The sequence below is a fragment of the Rhincodon typus genome, chromosome 38 (assembly GCF_021869965.1).
Source record: "Rhincodon typus isolate 14 chromosome 38, sRhiTyp1.1, whole genome shotgun sequence".
NCBI classification, from domain to species: domain Eukaryota; kingdom Metazoa; phylum Chordata; class Chondrichthyes; order Orectolobiformes; family Rhincodontidae; genus Rhincodon; species Rhincodon typus.
Genome location: NC_063369.1, coordinates 8,182,797 through 8,202,163, shown reverse-complemented (window position 1 = coordinate 8,202,163; position 19,367 = coordinate 8,182,797). Strand labels below are relative to the sequence as shown.

The following is a 19,367-nucleotide window of genomic DNA, read 5'->3' as shown; positions in this document are numbered from 1 at the left end:
AAGACAGTGGACCAAAAACGACAAATTTTCAATAACCGACATACATATTTTAAGATGTGCAGGTACAGCAACATTGTCTAGCAGTCCAAATTTCTCTCCTTAATTCTTCAACAGCCCAATCTCTTTCAGTAAAGTGTTCATGTCTCAGCCACTATGTAACAAAGGTGATCAGAAAGAGTGCAAATGATCCATTCCTGCTCCTAATTGATATGTCTGCATGATCAACACTGTGGATGTTGTAGGTAATTCAATATGCCAACTATGCCTCTTTTTCTTGATTTTTGTAAGTGGTTGACCTTCCTGCATTACCATCCGACATAAAAGGTACGTTTTCTTCTTTCTGCCTGCCTAACAATTACTGCATTTCAAGTAATACAAAGTGCATTGAGATTTTTCAGAGAAATAAGCTACTGGATAACTGTGATTTTCTTGTGTGTATATGATAATATATTTGTTCCTGTTTCATTGCTCACCTGAATGTGCTATATGTCAAACTCTGTGATGAGAGGAAGGCAAACACTGATGAGCCAGCTCTTCGTTAATATTCCATTTATTACCCTAGCCAATTGGGAAAACTGGCAATAGGGCCAAGGTCACAAGTACAGGCTGCTGCCAAAGTTGAAGAGAGTCGGGGCGCAGGGAACTAAATAGATGACAGGTCAAAACCTGAGGGGTGCAGGATTAAATGCAATAATAGCACAGCTGATGAGGTGTAAGGACAAGCTCCTTCCCATTCCGTCCTATGGAAACAAAATCAGCGCTAACAAATCCAGCTTCAGGTCAGATTACAGCCCTACTTAATGTGGTCTGAGTTTTCAAAGGGACGGAGTTAAAAAGAAACCAGAAAAATTGGACTTGGTGTTTTCTTTTCTTTCTCCAGTGTTGCCACAAGTTTTATGGAGCTATTGCTACTTCTTATCAGTCCAATTGGAGAATAATGCCCAGTCACACCATTTTAGCAACAGCTCCAGTGAAGTGAAAATGGCAGGACCGAACGAACCAGCGATTTGCTTTGCAGGCACGTAAACTCAATATCTTAGACATTATACCATGACAGGCATTCATAATTCACATTGTCTAAATCTCAGATGCATACATTTGTACAGAATACATATTGAAATTGATGCACCTCCAAAATCAAGTAATTTGTATGAAGTATTCTGAATCCTTCAGTATGACAGGAGTTAAAATGTTACTCAAAGTCATTATACTATCTGTTTTGAAACTTGAATGGATTGGCATTTTCAAATACATTAACAACTAAAATAAAGTGTGCAAAATTGGTTTGGATATTGCCTTGCAAGTCCAAATCATTAAACCTTATTTTTTGAACAAGACAATCTCAGTAAGACAGGATGCAATCTCAACATAAAATTCTTATCATTTCAATCATGCCAAGATGCATGCAAATAGAATGGGACCATTTTATACTTTTTGCTCATCAATGTCATCAAATGCTGATGTGGTTCTATTTAGTGTGAGTTGAATTCTATCTGCGGCCTGGCCGATTGGCAGTAAAGTAGAGATGAACAGAAAGAAAATAGATCATGCGTTGTACCTTCTCCGTCAACTCATTTAAAAAAAACATACAAAACATATGTTTCTTTCCCTCTGAATGACTCTTGCACACCAACCTTTACAGTTGAAGTCTGGAGATCAGGTCATTTTCTTGCATAAAACACGATCCCGGTTATCATATTAACCTGGCTAGCAATATTGTACATTTCAAATATTTACAACCTGTGCAAATCAGTGTTTGACTGAGGGGATGGTAGGGGGAGACGAGCCAGAATTTTCTCTTTAAAAATGAAGGTGGCATTTTAGCTGTGCCCGCATTGTACTGCCAGGCAGGACTTGGCACTGTCTCATTTCAACAGGACGATTGTGTTCGAGCCCGGGCATAGCTACCCCATTTCCGTTGCTGGATTGAGTTAACAGGGGGCTGGTCTTTAGTGGGAGAATCAAGGATTACTTACCAGGGCTTCCCAAATAAAACCAAACTTCTCTTTTCAATTCTCAATGCATATCAACAACTTCCAACACTGCCCAACAAAACCCTCCCATCTGTAACATGTAGCTAACTTCTCAGATCCAAAAGAATACTTGCACCAATTTAAGACAACATACAATCAGTGATGTGTTCAAATACATAAAGTTCAGAACTTCACAAATTTTAAGACAGCTCTCCAATGCACTTAACTCAAAGAGGTGTCACAATGTGTAACTAAATACAATGAGATTATATTTGACGTTTCTTTAAATGGATTTACAGGATTTTGCCAGTTGTTAGGACAGCTAAATTATTCTTGCCATTTTCACATGCAAATGACTGCGTAAATATACGGTGCTACTTTTAAATTCCCAGCACCAATTATAAGTTGCGGCACATGCTCAGTACAGTAAATTTGTACATGTACTCTCATAATGAAGTGACATGAGACACAACAGTAAGAATTCATCTCGTGTTAGAGATGAAGTACAGCGCAAAATTGGACAAGGTACATCTCATTGTTATGGGATGCAAACCAAATGTTTACTCTTATTCTACTGCCATGGCACTCTTTATATCTCCCAGCAGCCTACGGTCACGGTAACACCACACTCGCATCTGCATTCTGTTTGGGAGTGTGAGGTTTAATTTTAAATTCCAAATCCTGATATCAGCTTGACTGTCTCCCTGATAGAATTCAGCCAGAGAGCTTGGCTCCTCAGCTCAACCGAAGATGTTGGAAGCCGTCGTTAACTTGATTTAAGCGGCCTACATTTTGGAAACGTCAGCTCAGCCCAGTCAGTCACATTCACAGCTCTGGTTGCAGAAACTGAGGGCAGTCAGAGAGTGACAGACAAGTGCATTGTTGGGCAAACTTCGGAGGAAGACAGGGGATGGAGAGGAGGTATGGGTGCTAAGAAGTAAAACCCAAGTCCTGTGTGGGAATTCAGATTGGATTAAAGATACAAGGAAAAGATAGTACAGTTGGCACTTCACAATCGAGATACAAAATAAACTAGCGAGCCTTCAACTACTCAAATTTAATTTAATTATATGGATTGTTTTTGAGTCCCTCCGCCCTTTCATAGCTTTTATTGCAATATTTTAATTATTTTTTCTTAAATGGATTAAATCATATTCCTGCCAACTGTATTCACTTTAAAGATTCATATCTCTACAGATTGGAAACAATTTGAATTTAATTTGTTAACTTTTTTCCATTTGCAATTGTCCTTATGCCGAAAGATAGTTGACAGAAACAAATTTGTTTTATGATTAAATTTTTGTCAAGACAGTAAGTTATGTCTGAATGCATCAAATAAAAGCAAATATAGGAATGTATTTCTTTTTAATCTATCAAAGGATCTACACAATGGGTTAAATATAATGCTCAATGTCCAAAACAAATGGCAACAGTTCAATATTTTTCTCTTGGTTTTAGCACTTAAAATTAAGCATTTATTTTAAAAAGATTTGGGACTTTATATGTGTCCATCTCACCTTAGGTTAAACAAACGTTGTCTCTCTTCACAGAGAAATTTAAAGTGCAAGCTGTTCAAAAACAGAGCTACAAACCGACCGCACGCAACCAAGGGCCCGTCAGACAGAGCAAGGGATGTAAACAATTAAGCAAATGTGCAACTTACCTGGGTTGTGTACAAAATAGGCCAAATATAAGTCAAGTTCCTTTACAGAAACTCCAATGTGGTGTGGCTGGACGCACAGGCCTTGGTTACTGCACTGAGGTGATTTGACCAGGCGTTCACCATCAGTACTTTCTAAGGGAGTCCCTTTGAACAATATGACCATTACCAGGTCTAACCTCCAGACCTTGTCTGCCTGCCTCAAGCAGTCGATCCGCCGAATCTTGCCTTTCTGGTCAGGGTTAGAAAGGACACAGCAAGGAGCCTTCTTGCCCGTGATGGTCAGCACGAAATCCTCCCGGAATTCAGGCCGGATATCTTTACGCAGTTTTGCCAAGAGCCGAGACGCCCACTTCTGTTTGATTTCAGGCTTCTCTCCAAGGAGTTCATCCTTGACCACCCTCTCTTCGTCCTTGGACATGCGTTTCTCATGCTTTTTAAAGTATTTGCGCTTGCGAGCCTGCAGGTTGAACCATGTGTAGGAGAAAGCACGGACATGAGGGAGAAGTGCTTCGATAAAGGGATGAAATTCATCCTGTTGGCGGGAGAGGGGAAGAGGTGGTTGAGGGAAGAGAAGGAGACAAAGGAGAGATGGGAATCAATACAATTACAAAACAATTGAAAAATTTAGTTAAACAATAAATTATATATATTTTAAAATTCACGGTAGCATTGCAAAACGCACACACACGCAGACACACACATAGCCATAAAATGCAGTTCCATTGCATCTGTGTAGGCATTTTTTAAATAGTTACCATTTCAAACTCTCATTACACTGAGGACAGCTCTGCGTTCAATGACTGTACCCAATACAGCGTGAGTGGGTACTCTGCCTCGCACTAACACACGCGCACAAAATGTGACACTTCCAGCAAACGGCTTTATATATTTTTAAAAAAGGACTTAATCATGCACAAAAAGCCTTGGCCAAAATAAAAAAAGAAAGTTCGTCTGATAGGAGGGCTCCTCTGGCCTATTTGGAACAGGCAATGGAGGGAAGGACTGCCGTGTTGGAGCGAGTATGAGACCACTGGCAAAGAAGACTGCAGCTTTCTCTCTCTCTCTCTCTTCTCTTTCTCACTCTCGCTCGCTCGCTTTCTCTTTCCCCACACAATCCCCAACCATTTGCTTGAGCTTTTGCCAGCTTAAGGCCCACCTATTTGGCAAAGTCACGCCTACCAGGCAGCCAATCGACGCTCCTAAAGAGGGACTGTGCAGTCGGAGATAGATTGCAATTTGCCAAATCGGCTGCTTCATATGCAATGAATAAGCAAAGTCCAGCATTTATGAATTTTTCATTTTTTCTCTCTCTGTGTCTGTAGCATGGCAGGTTGGGGGCATCACACACCATTAAAAACACACACAGTCCCACTAGACCCTAACCAGCTGCTCCTCTTGATATGAACCACCAGATTAATGAACAATTTAATTTCATTCTTTTTCTAAAACAACAAAATTCCCTTTTTCTAAGCCAAGCTACTTATTTCTAAATAAACATAGTGTGGATGGGGGTGAAGCAAATGAACACAAAACAATAAAAATTCAATTGGTCACTAACAGTCCTTCGCACACAGACTTGACTTTACAACATTCATGAATTAGCTGCCACTTGCTGCTGGAACTGCTCCCGTGATCTTTAAACACTTTCCCGTCACTCTATCGCTGCTGTTCATAAAAATAAAGTTTGTCTAAAATAACCGAACAAAATTAAATGAGGGGATTTGAAGGTTTTCATAATCTAAAAACGTCTGAAAATCTCGCTCACTACCTCTCTGAAAAGCTGCCACTCGCTCAGAAAATTCCGAACTATCACTTAACTTTTGTTCCTACTTCTTTTTAAAGCCGGGCTCCACAATCCTGGGGCCTGATGCCAGCCTCACTGTCCTGGCTAGAAGTAGGTCAGCACCACTTACATTTTCACTTTAGCAGCCCATCACTGCAATGTTAAGAGAAATGTTAGTCCCACCAACTAACTTAATTATTGCGAACTTCAAAACCCTGATTGACAAATGGTCTTCTACATTCAAAACATTAAATCATATTTTCTCCTCCAGATACCTGTTTCGTATTTCCGATGTTAACACTTTTATTTTTTTCTGTCTCTCTCATTCTTTCTCTGAGTAAATGTATGAAAGTTTAGCTCCGCTACAACTCACTCCAAGAGCTGTTGGAGTTGTAGAAGGGTGAAAGGAAAACGACCAATGCTTTAATTCAGGAAAAATTCTATTGCTTGGGCCAATACCCTCAAAGCTTTAACTGGTGAATTATATTCTTCCCCACCATGACGCGATTTTTGTTTTGAGCGTCAGGGGAAGCAAATCCAGGAAAATAATATTTCCAAAGTGTAGACACATTTTAGCTTTGTGTGTTTGCATGTGTACTTTTACTTTAAACTGAGTTTGATTTCGGGGACACCGCACCTCACAAAGGTCCATGCCAATTTTGAAAACCGCCTTGTCCCACCGTACAATGAAAGATCAGTTGCAGCTCCAAAACCTGACCCCCTTTCTTCTGTTTTTCTGTTCTGCCCCATCACTTATGTGTGTCTCTACATCGTTGTGAATTTTGATAACAAATCATCAGCCTTACATGTGTTAACTGGTTCAGATGATTCTGAAATTAAACCTACACATGAGCAGAGTGTGTGTGTGTGTGTAGGGGAGGGTGACAGACACTGTGCTAAATTTATTGGACTTAATCGCAGTGTGGCCTTGACTGTATTTATTTTGGCACAAGGCATCATTTACATATAAAATAATTGTTTGGTGTTCTGCAACCGAGGTATGCACAACACAAAGAAAAACCAGTATACCTGGGCCCTCGCATTTGTCCTCACTACATATTCCGATTCCACCAAACCAATTCCTCACTCAACATTAACTCCAACCACTTTTCAAAGCACCTATACGAATCAGCTCAAGTGGGCCCTATGCCCCCCATCACCCCATCACGTTCCCTTACTCACCTCGTCCTCCCACTCTTATACTCCCATAAACAATTGTGTTTTCCAGCACAACATTCTTGACACAACATGAACATTTTAGGGACACAAGCAACACAGAGCTGAATTTGCTCCTAGTGTTACAATACAGACACACAAATTATTTTAACCAGTTCATTTAACACTCATGCACCAGCACCCCACCCACCTCCACTCCCCAACCATACTGACCCATCGCAATATTCCTGATTTATTTAACCATTTTTTTATTCATCCAACAAATTGCAAATTCAGAATGTTCCATTTTAATTCAACAAAACAATTTTTGTTGTAGCTTTTTTAAACATGGTGTGACATAAACTTCAAAATGTTACAGGTATACCCTGTATGATCTGATAACAAAGGATTGTGGGTGTACCTAAAAACAAATTTATTAATAAAAGTATCCCTTTTTTTAAATAATGTCTGCCTCTCTTAAAAGCTTATAGAGTGTTATTTTTTCAAATAGATTTTATTCTACAGAAGTAACATTAATATAATTTTGAAATATCTTGAACACACCATATCATAATTTAAATATAAAACATACAAATAAAAATTGTGCAGATCTCTTATTGTATGTACAATTTAAAACATGTATACACACACTGTTATATATAGTGTATGGATATGTTTTAAATGCATATAAATATGAATGTAGATTTTATATATCATGCAAGGCATTTGACTAATTATATTCTTGAAGTGAAAATATTATTCCTCACACTTGCCACTGTTTGCACCAATTTCATATATATATACACTCTGCAGTCTAAAATTCTGCTTAATCTTTGCATTTATTGCAACAGGCCAGTGGCAACAAGAAAAATAATCAGAAATTAAATATTTTAAAGGATTAGTTCAAATAATTGTATTTAAAAATGTAAATTGCCCAGACATTTAATTCAAAGATTGGAGTCTTTAGGTGCATAACTGAATTGTATTTTTACATACACTTGTTTGATATTTGTATTGGGATAATAATGGGGGATGGGGGATGGACAGATTCAAATTATACAAATCAGGGGTTAATGGAAAAACCCAATTTAACTAAAATACATCAAACAACTGCGGATATTGGAAATCTGAAGAAGGGTCACTGGACTCAAAAATTAACTCTACTTTCTGCCAGCCTCGCTGAGTTTCTCCAGCAATTTCTGTTTCTGTCTGTAACTCAAATTAACACATTTTTGCGCACACACGCCCAGCTATTTTATCCAAGATAATTCCCAAGCTAAGTCCACTAACGGTGACACTTCCCATTGACTGAACTGATCATTTCCACTGGACCCCAGCCCACCACCAACCCCTTATTCGTAAGTAGTGCCGAATTTAAACTGTAAAAGCGGACATACTCGACCGACTTGTCAAATGTGTTTTGAACGCAGCCTGTCAAGAGATATTGCTCCCGATAAACGAGGAAATTTCGCAGTATTTGTGCGAGACATAACTTCCTAATTAACTCCCGCCTATTACTTCCTTAAAATATGTAAAAATGTGAAAAGTTTAATGGATTCCTGCTAAATCACAACTACCTGAATATTTGTTTTTTTTTTAAATCTGGGCGTGAAATTGACCAGGCTGATGAAACTCTTTTTTTTCTCCCCTGAAGTTCGAGAGAATTATTTCGAGTTTTTTTTAGAAAGAGCTCCTTTGTGTGTGAGGAGCAGCTGTGCCTTCAGTGTATATAAGCCAAGTAAATAGTTTGTTTCCGTTTACAAAGCGTCCCCCCGAAAGCCAAGATCAAGAATTCATGAGACGGGCTTGACTGAGCTATCGGCGAGAGCGATGGACCGACTCTCTTCCACAACACCACTGGACCCCCGACCTCCCCAAAACAAAAAAATAAAAATAATAAAGCCGAGAGCCGGAAGTTCAAAAGCGAAACTCAGGTATAGTGGCAGAAAGGGGAGCCGAGAGTACTCCGATTTTCTGCTCGTCCTTCAATGCTTGAAAGCATTTTTGTGTTTCAAAGCACAACTGTTACATCAACTGATAGCCGGGATATAACTAAAATCATACACACACACAAAAAGCATAATATATAAATGTCCCTCAGGAAGTTAGGGCAAAGGCACTCTGCATCTAAGTCCGATTTCAATTTTTTTTTGTTAAACGTCCCTTCAGTGATGGTGTTAATTTTCTGAGGCGGGTTCAGACTTTGTTTAAATAAAAGTTATGTTTCTTCGTACAGAGTTAGAGCCTAAAGCGCAACAGGACTTGAAGAATTAAAAGAAGGAAGGCGTTTTCATTTCTGTAAAATAGAGAGATTCTGGCTTTGGACAGGCTCTGTTGTCCTTGCTTTTAACTTGCGTATGGCTAAGAATTTACTGGCCTGGATGAAGCAAATGTGTTGTTTCAAGTGTACCCTTTCCTCTCCCCCCCTACTTTTATCTCTCCGAAAACATTTGGGATTTCTATCCCGAGATATGCAACGTCCCTATTCCGTCGTCGACCCCCCCCCCCCTCCGAGTCCGTCTCTGCCCCCCACCACCCCTCCGAGTCCGTCTCTCCCTTTCTCTCTCCCGCTCTCTCCAATGGCTCCCTTCTGGAGATATCCCTCCCCTCAACGTTCGAAACCCAACACTTTTTTTACCGCTTGTTTCCGAAAGACGCCCACTGCCAGTGTAAACTACGCATGAACTCGTCGGAGCCCAGATCATAACTCGAGCATCGCAACTGTATGGAGTAATATCCATCCCAAAATATGAAGATTATTGCTCCACCACCAGCACCAACACTCAAACTAAGACCCAGCTAAACTCCAATCAGACTTCCCTGTTCTGTAGATATTAAACAATTCTGAGTGGTTGGGAAATTGCAAATTTCACAATTTATTGCAGTGGGTTTTTTGCATAAAATAATGTTCGTGTCATTTTTTGCACGACAATCGATTTTTTGCCTATCCTGGATAACTTTTGAATTATTAAATTTTTGAGGCTTTTTATGCAACTGTTATCATTCCCTCTCACTCGCCGTGTGAGGAATGGGTCCTGTTAAGTCAGTCTAGGTTCATCCCCCAGGACCGTTGGAGAAGATGGAAGGGGGCGAGATCTGTATGTGGAGGGTGGAAGGACTTAGCCCCTGGATCGTCGCCCAGTTGCAGCACCATCCCACCGACACCTCACCCCCACCAACCCACAATATCCCAACAGATGAGCACCTGGTTAAGCTGCCCCTCGACAAAAGGCGGCTAGGGAACAGTGGCCGAGATTTGAAAGGCTGCACCTTCGGGAAGAAAAAGGCAAGAGCTTCAAGACCCGCGCATCTGCTAAGAATATCCAAATTTCCGTGTGGTGCGATCATTTGCACTGAACGCAAACAGAAATCAGATGGAGATAGTTTAAAGAATTAACTGCGGGGTGGGGGTCTGCGCTCGTGTTGCAATCGTCAAGTTTCGTGCTTTGACTTTTTGTTTTGTTTGAACAATGGGTCTCCGGGCAATCGGCTACAGGAGAAATTGCCGGTGAGCTTTGACGGTTGGCGCTGCTTCACTTTCCCAATGGGTTCAGCAGAGCGGATTGTGCAAGTTTCATATCAAGTCCCGGACACTCCAAGCAATGTGAAGCAGCGTTTGTAACCAAATGCAAATATTTTCTCGCCATTCCCCACTCCCCAACCCCTTCTCTCCATTCCCCAAGCCCCCCCCCCCCCCTTTAATGCAAGTTAAGTATTTACATCTCCTGAAACAATATTATTTACAGGGAGAATTCGGCACGGTGTCCTCCCAAACGCACAGGACAGCTGTCAGATCTTCCAGGAGTTTGCCCTGTCGTCTATCTCTCTCTCTCTCCCCTCCGCACCCCCACATCTCCTCCCCTCCATAACGTTCCAAAACCCGTGTAGACGCCGCCCGCCTAACGATGCGTCTGGCTAATATTCCGGATCGTTGCTATTCAAAGTTGGCAGTGTGAATGATTTGCCTGAACTTCCGAACCGATCGGAAGTGTGGCGAGTTCGATTCCCGTTTGTGGAAAGCACCAAACTCATTGAAAAGCTCGGGGTTCAGCTCCCGCTGATTTTACAAGCCCCAAGTAACATGTTTTGAATTTTACATTGTGGCCACCCCCTACCGCCAACCGCCCTCCACCCCCAACCCAGTCGATGAGAAGATAGAAATTGTATGCAGGGGATGTGGGGGAAAGGCAGGAGATTGGCACTGGGGGACAGAACCGGCGCAAGCCACTGTGGACCGAAAGGCCTCCTTCCACGCCGTAATAATTGTGATAGTTTACCACCACCCTTCCCCCACAAAAAAACCTGACGTCCATAGCTCCTCCAACGGGCTCCCAGTACTTTTCTCTACCTCTCCAAACTCGGCTCTGCTCTCTCTTTATTTTACCCCAATGGTAATTTGGGGCCAGCCCCCAAACAGCGGAAAATGAGCGCACTGTGCGAGAGGGTGAGGTTACATGTAGTCTCTGAGACCAGTCCATCTGTCATTGCCAATACGGAACGTTTCAAAAATAGCAAACCAGTTTATTTGAAGACACACACAAAATCCAACGTATGGCAAATTTTGTTTGCAAATATTTCTTTGCAATATGTGCTTCATTTCTGAAAGCCGCGCTCTCCTAAGTTTCGTTGCAAACAATCATGTTTCCAATAACAACATTCTCCACTCAGCAAGATTCCAGGGATGAGCAGAAGGAGCAGTCAACTGGCGCTCGGAAGGTTAAAGGCGCAGGTAACTGCCGTCCAACTGCAGCGGAAAATCAGTCACTGGCGCATTCGTTCACTCTCTCCAACACTTTCCCCTCTACCCCCGAAAATAACACATAAACACACACACACAGTCCCACTGACTGTGGCATTGGCTAGTGTTGGGGAGGCGGGATTCGAATTTACTTTGGAAGGTGATTTGGGGGTCTCCTAATGTACTTTGGATTTGTTCTGAGAACAGAACTGTGTCATTGAAAACGTACGCCATAAGGAAGTTACTTATCTAATAGCGATATGAAGGGGTCAAACAAGTGCTTTCAACAATACCTCAAACCCATTGTTAAGAGGACCCACTGGGCCATTTTCCTGGAAATAGATGGAGCTGATTGCAATTTTAACTTGCACTCAGTTTTTTCGTTGCATTCCCCTCCCTCAAAGAAAGATAACTTCTTTTTTCCCCTTGGTTGCTTTGCTCTCTACCACAAGATCTCCCAGATCCTGGTTATTCAACTTCTAAATTTCCTCCCTTAAAAAACCTACTGACTGCTGGAGATTTGCTTTGGGTTCCCCCTCTCAGTCCCTTGTGATACTTAAGTAGAAAACTGATCCTTTTTAGGTATCTTTTTCTGTAATGCTTGCAGTCAAATGACCCCAGTGATGTTTTCTTTCCATGCAAGCCTTGTTAGGCACCCCAATTGTGTCCATTCTGTCTTTCCTGTGTTTCCTCCCCTTTCCCACTCCCCAGCACAATGTCCACTCACAGCCAAGCATTACTTCCAGGGGGCAGGAAACAACACCTCCAACCCCAAATTCCAAAACTAAGAAGGTGCCAGCAAAGCCACCTCTCTACATTGCCATCAGAGTGGGTGCATTTTTGTCTCTTTTTTTAATATGTGTTTGTGCAGTTCAGTGTGTGCCAGTGTATGCCTGAGTGTGCATTTATGTCTGTAATCTGTACATTTATGTGTGCAACTGTATGTGTTTCTCTGTATATATGAGTTTGTACTTAGAGTGATCTGTTTGTATGTTTTGTGTCTTTGAGTGTCTGTGTGTTTGCATCAGTATGTGACCACCTTTGCAAATTTGTCTGTGGATGTACATTTTGTGCATGTGACTATATAGTTCTGTGTGTGTGTTTGCATGTGTCATTGAGCGTACATCTATGGGCCCTTGTCTCTCTATGGGATTGTGTGTCTATAGTCCGAATCTATTGTGTGTGACTATAGATTAAATCCAGTTGAGTCTCTATGAGTCTGTGTCAATGTGCCTATGTGGCTTTGTTTGTGTTTCTCTTAGGGTCTGTGTCAACATATCTGTCTGTGTGTGTGTTTCTGTATGGGTCTGTGTTTACATGTGTGTGTCTCTATAAATCTTTGTCTATGTGTATTTGTGTATGCATCTATGGGTCTGTGTTTACATGTATGTGTCTCTATAAATCTTTGTCTATGTGTATTTGTGTATGCATCTATGGGTCTGTGTCTATGTGACTGTTAGTTTGTGTTTCTCTATAGGTCTCTGTTTATCTGTGTGTATCTGTTGGTGTGCATGTGTTTGAGTGTGGGTATTTATTTCCTTAAGATAAATTATTAGCTATCAAGATAAAAATAGAAGATTTCAAATACAAACACAAGTAATGGCTACCAAAATGGAAGACGAGAGGATGGGTTGACTTTTATGAAAAAAAGTTTTGCTTCTATTGAGTCAACTAGAATTTGGAAGAATAATTCAAACTAACAGGTAAAAGCAGATAAATGAAGTACAGCTGAGACCTTTCTTAATACATCAACATAGACTGAAAATGTGTATGTGTGCGCACATGTAGGTGTGCATGTATGTGTACGCATGTGTCAATGAGTAGGTGCACATGTATATATGTGTCTGTGCGTGATTGTGCACAAGTATTTCATTCATCAATATTTAATATTTCATCTGTCCTCTAAATATGAAATACATTGAAAACCTGTGCAGTGAACTCATGCTGTTTCAGATCAGCATGCTAACAAACCTAGAATGTTTGAATATAACTCTCTGACCATTTCTCTTTTGAAGAGGCAGCAGTGCATCAATTTTGAATGGGTTAATGAAATAACAGAAAAAGGAAGATGTCATGCATTATAAACGGGTGTTGATATTATTTCATTTGCTAGATCTATGAATCTCCCTCTCTGTTAATTTAAACACTACCCTGTGAAATTAGGGAATAGGCAGAGAGCCACAAAAATTAAAATCAATTCCTGTTTAGCATGTATTTTATCAAGTCCAAATCCATCCTCTCCCCACACAAACCCACACTTACTAACGCACACTGAGGCAGTCAAACATACAGACATACATAGATGTGTGCACAGAGACACACACCTACAGAGACACACTTTATGAGGAAGACTTGCATTTATATAGTACCTTTTCTGATCCCATGCCATTACAAGCATTGTTACATCCAATGATGCACTTTGAGGTGCAGTCACTTTTTATAGAATCGCACAGTGCAGAAAGAATATTTGTCCCATTGAGTCCTAACTGTTTCTTTGATAGCATTAGCCAATTAATACAACTCTCCTGCTTTTTCCCCATAGTCCTGCAAATTTTCTCGTTTCAAATATTTGTCCAAATCTGAAAGTTCTTAATCTGTCTGCTTCCACTGCCCTTTCAGGCAGTGCAGTCCAGGTTGCAAAAACTAATTTTACTAAATCTCTCATTGACTTTCTTCGCTCCAAGGAGAATAATCCCAGATCCTTCTACATGATTGAAGTCAATCATTTCTTGTTCAATTTTACAAAATCTCTGTTTCCTCACACCATGGTCTTGGCATTCTTACTAAAGTATGATTCCCATAATTGGACAGGATTTTCTAATCGAACCTATCCTGTGTTTAATAACAGCTTAGCATAACTTCCTTACTCATGTGTTATATTTATTAAGTCTGTTATCCTGTCATCTATTTTAACAGCCTTTTGAAGTTGTCCTGCTACCTTCAAATATGTGCGTACATGGACTCCAAGTTCTCTCTGTCCCTGCACACTTTTCTATTGTGCAACTTAGTTTATATTGCCTCTCCTTGTTTGTCCTTCCAAAATATATCACTTCATGCTTTCATAGAGTAGAACGCTCTGAAGTCAATTTTCACACAGCAAGGCCCCATAGACAGCAACATAAGTTCATCCCGGTGTTCTTAAGGAGATAGCTGAACAAAGAGTGGAGATGTTAGTGGTGATCCTTCAGGAATCGTTAGAATCAGGGAGGGTCCCAGAGGACTGGAAAATCGCTAACGTGACACCCCTGTTTAAAAAGGGAGTACGGCAAAATACTGAAAATTAGAGGCCAATTAGCCCAACCTCTGTTGTGGGTAAGATTTTTGAGTCCATTGTGAAGGATGAGATTTCTAAATACTTGGAAGTGGATGGTAAAATAGGGCAAAGTCAGCACGCTTCATCAAGGGGAGGTCACGCCTGACAAATCTGTTAGAATTCTTTGAGGAAGTAATGAGCAGGTTAGACCAAGGACAGCCAATGGATGTTATCTATGTGGACTGCAAGAAGGCCTATGACAAGGTGCTGCACAGGAGGCTGCTGAGTAAGATAAGGGCCCATGGTGTTAGAGGCAAGGTGCTAGCATGGATAGAAGATTGGCTGTCTGGTAGAAAGCAGAGAGTGAGGATAAAAAGGCCCTTCTCAGGATGGCAGCCGGTGACAAGTATGTTCCACAGGGTCAGTGTTGGGACCACAACTTTTCACTTTATATATTAATGATCTAGATGAAGGAACTGAGGGCATTCTGCCTAAGTTTGCAGATGATACAAAGATAGGTGGAGGGACAGATAGTATTTAGGATGCGGGAAGGCTGCAGAAGGATTTGGACAGGTTAGGAGAGTGGGCAAAGAAGTGGCAGATGAAATACAATGTGGGAAAGTGTGAGGTCACACACTTTGGTAAGAAGAATTGAGGTGTGGGCTATTTTCTAAATGGGGAGAAAATTCAGAAGTCTGAAGTGCAAAGAGACTTGGGAGTTCTAGACCAGGATTCTCTCAAGATAAACTTGAGTCAGCAGTTAGGAAGGCGAATGCAACATTGGCATTTATTTTGAGAGGACTTGAATATAAAAGCAGGGATGTACTTCTGAGGCTCTATAAGGCTCTGGTCAGACCACATTTGGAGTATCGTGCACAGTTTTGGGCCCCATATCCCAGGAAAAATGTACTGGCCCTGGAGCAGGTTCAGAGGAGGTTCACAAGAATGGTCCCAGGAATGAAAAGCTTAACATATGAGGAATGTTTGAGGACTCTGGGTCTATACTCGATGGAGTTTAGAAGGATGAGGGGGGGATCTAATTGAAACTTACAGAATACTGAATGGCCTGGACAGAGTGGATGTTGGGAAGATGTTTCCATTAGTAGGAGAGACTAGGACCTGAGGGCACAGCCTTAGAGTAATGGGAGACCTTTTAGCACGGAGATAAGGAGAAACTACTTCAGCCAGAGAGTGGTGAATCTATGGAATTCACTGCTACAGAATGCTGTGGAGGCCAGGTCATTGAGTATATTTAAGATGGAGATAGATAGGTTCTTGATTGTCCAGGGAATCAAGGGTTATGGGGAGAAAGCGGGAGAATGGGTTTGAGAAATTTATCAGCCATGATTGAATGGCAGAGCAGACTCGATGGGCTGAATGGCCTAATTTCTGCTCCTATGTCTTATGGTCTTATAATAAGTCAGATAATCTGTTTCAGTGATGTTTTGTTGTGTGATAAATATTGGCCAGGACACTGGGTTTCCTTCATATTCATCCCCAAAAAGGCAGACTGGATCTCAGTTTGATGGATCATCTGAAAGTCAGCACCACCAGCAGTGCAGCACTCACACAGAGTGTCCTCCATGAGTTTATACACAAGTTTCTCGAGTTGGACTTAAACCTATGACCTTCTGATACTATTGAGAGTGTGACCGACTCAGCCAAACTCATTCTAATACTAAAACTGGATATAAGACTGATGTATGAGACTCAACCATCTGCTACTGTAACATTGCTTACAATAATTTCCTGAACCTGATTAAAAGAATCGAGAGCAGAATCTCACACCAGCATAGCATTCCACATCAACTATTATTCTTGATGGTAATTTTTTAGCTGAATTTTTTGATGTTTGCATTGTCTGACTACAGCTGCTATCTCCTCCAGCCCTCCTGTTCTGTGCTCCTCTAGTTCTGGCCTACTGCACCACCATAATTTTCATCGCTCCACCACTGACCAGCATGCCTTCAAACACTTGAGTGTTCAGCTCTAGAATTCCCTTCATAAACCTTTCAGCATCTCTCTCTTCCTTTAAGATGCTCTTTAAAGCCTACTTCTTCAAAACAATCAGCTGAACAAGTACCTCTTTATGTGGTTCAGTCTTATATTCTGTTTGATAATCAAAATCCAATAAAACTAACAGCTTAAGATGTAAGAGCAGAAATAGGCCATTCAGGCCATCAAGCCTGCTCCACAATTCAATGGGATCATGGTTGATTTGATAATCCTCAACTTCACTTTCCTACCTTTTCCCCATAACCTTTGGAGGTGAACTTACAGCTGGTGGTGTTTCTATATATCTGCTGCCCCTGTTCTTCTAGATGGAAGTGGTTATATATTTGGAAGGTACTGTACAAGGAGCCTTGGAGAGTTTTTGCAAAGTATCTTGCAGATGGTACATTGCAGGAGAGGCATGTAAAACTCAAAAAGTTTATTTATAGCTTAACTCAAAATGGTGAATTTGATTTCAGTTTTATTTCATTTTCTCCAAGGGCAACATCCATCCTCACAGATATCCCACATTCGCATAGGAAGACCTTCACATCCCCACAGAGAGTGCCCCCACATCCACACAGATACCCCGTATCTCCACATAGCCATCCCCACAGATAACTCCACATCCCCACAGATACCCCAGATCCCCACAGAGCCATCCCTACATCCCCACAGATAACCCCATATCCCCACAGATACCCCACTTACCCATGAAAATATTGCCACAGTTCCAAAGAGCCATCCCCACAGATAACATTACATCCCCCCAAAAATAGCCCCATATCCCCACACAGCCATCCCCACAGATACCCCACATCTCCACAGATACCCCGCATCCCCACAGAGATACTTCCATATCCCCACAGATTAACCCCATATCCCCACATAATACCCCACATTCCCACAGAGATACTTCCATATCCCCACAGATTAACCCCACATCCCCACGGGGATACCTCCAACCTGCTAGAAATGTTCCAATAGTCGCATGGCAGAGCATTTTGACCCAGAATTGTCAAGGACCATTTTCGTTTAGCCTGTTTGGTTTCAACCGCTCGCACACACTCTCTTCAGCGCATTCAATGTAAACAAAAAAGGCAACGAATTAGTGGCCGTTCAGTAGGCTGTAATTACACACAGCACTTTGATGGAAAGACTCAACCTGTGGTATCATCTGTAGAGTTTGCTGCCCTCAATTATTACTCACTCTGCTCTCCCCTGTCCATTACAGCTTAATTAAAAATTAAACTAATTACAGGTTGGCGTCTCAGTTTCTCTATTATATTTAATCTGTGTATCTAACCCGCTGGTGTCTTCACCCGTCCAATATCATCTCCCGCAGCAGAAACCGAGTAAGAAACCACAACTGGGGTGGAAAAAAACAGCCAGTGAACGGCAGATCCATTGGTCCCGGAGAGAGCAAGGGTCCACCAGCGCCAGTATGACCTTGCTGGGCGGAATGGCCTGGTTCTGATTCATATTCTCTTTCACATAATAAACATCAAGGCTTCGTTTACCCGATATCTGCAGACCCATTGGATAGAGGAGACCAAGGGACAGTTCGGACCTTAATCCGCCCCTATGAGAAGATATTAGATTCACTAGCCAGTGCAGTAGAGTATAATATCGTCTGGATTGGACTCAGGGTAACTTTACTCAATTCGCCGTTCTTATTTCCGATTGCCCTCAGTCTACATCTTTGCAGCACAGTCAATATCACTCACTATCTCTCTAACACTTGTCTTTCCCCGAATTAATCTGGTGGGATGGGAGGATGGGTGAGGGCATACCAATTTATTGCTGATCCTCAACTGTGAAGTCAGATAAATTGGCCTTAAAAAATGTCCGAGTTTTTTTTGTTAAATAATCCCACAGAGAGAGGGAGAGAGAATTAGCAGGCAGTGAAAACAGCGATTTCTCCTGCTCACGCTGGTCAGACCGCAATGAGGAATAGAGAGGACAGTTTCTCATTCACAGCGGTGAAGGACAGAGCTCAGTCTCAGTTCTGTCGCTTCTGTTCGTCCACAATAGCACTGTGCAAGACAGAGCGCTGTATTCAGTCAATTCACGCCAATCGCTGGTTTTCAAATGGGACTCCAAGTTGGGTCGCTAGTTAGGACAGGACATTGCTGCAGGAGCTGGTTTCTGCATCACCCGTGGATCGGTGGAAGGCATTGTCATTTCTACAGCTTCAAGACGGTAGGCTTCCAGTCTCAGAATGGGGCGAGTTTAGAGCAGGTACTACTTCTGGATTATATTCTGAGCCGGACAGAAAGGTTGTTTTATTTGTAGGAAGCTTAGAGATAGTTATCTCCAACATTCTGGCCAATATTCAGTCCTGGACCAACATCACTTATCACACAAAATTGCGGTGGTAGTGCCCCTACCTCTGAGCCAAGAAACTGGGATTCAAGTCCCATCTGCTCCAGAGGTGTGTTATAACATGTCTGAATGGGTTTGGTTTGGAAAACATTAAATAATTAAATTAAAACAAACTGAAGATCTGAAACAAATTACTGAAGAATCAGCATCTGAGGAGGGAAAGCAGAGTTAATGTTTCTTTCAAATCAACTGAGGAGGGATCACTTGACCCAAAACGTTAACTCTGTTTCTCTCTTCACAAATGCTGCCACGCCTGCTGAATTTCTCCAGCAACTTCTGTAAATAAAACAAGTCAGGATTGTATAAATTGTTATTCTCTTTCTATGTCTGGCTTCTTGTGTCCCAGTCCTAGATGACGGTAAGAGGCAAACCTTCGATCTGGTGTCACTTTTCAGCAGTTAATTAAAATGTTGATGGGGTCACTT

At 41.5% G+C, this 19,367-nt stretch overlaps 1 protein-coding gene across 12 annotated transcripts in view; it reads right to left on the bottom strand.

Moving 5' to 3' along the window:
- nfixb (nuclear factor I/Xb) overlaps window positions 1-19,367 on the bottom strand; it is a 421,090-nt gene that overhangs the window by 346,696 nt on the left and 55,027 nt on the right. For 11 of the 12 annotated variants that reach the window (XM_048617764.1, XM_048617762.1, XM_048617771.1 and 8 more), the window contains one exon: window positions 3,637-4,168. In XM_048617764.1, coding sequence (XP_048473721.1) covers window positions 3,637-4,168 — 532 coding nt within the window. Of the gene's footprint in view, window positions 1-3,636; window positions 4,169-4,391; window positions 4,700-19,367 lie in introns of those variants that run through there. The other variant, XM_048617770.1, reaches the window with a different exon arrangement.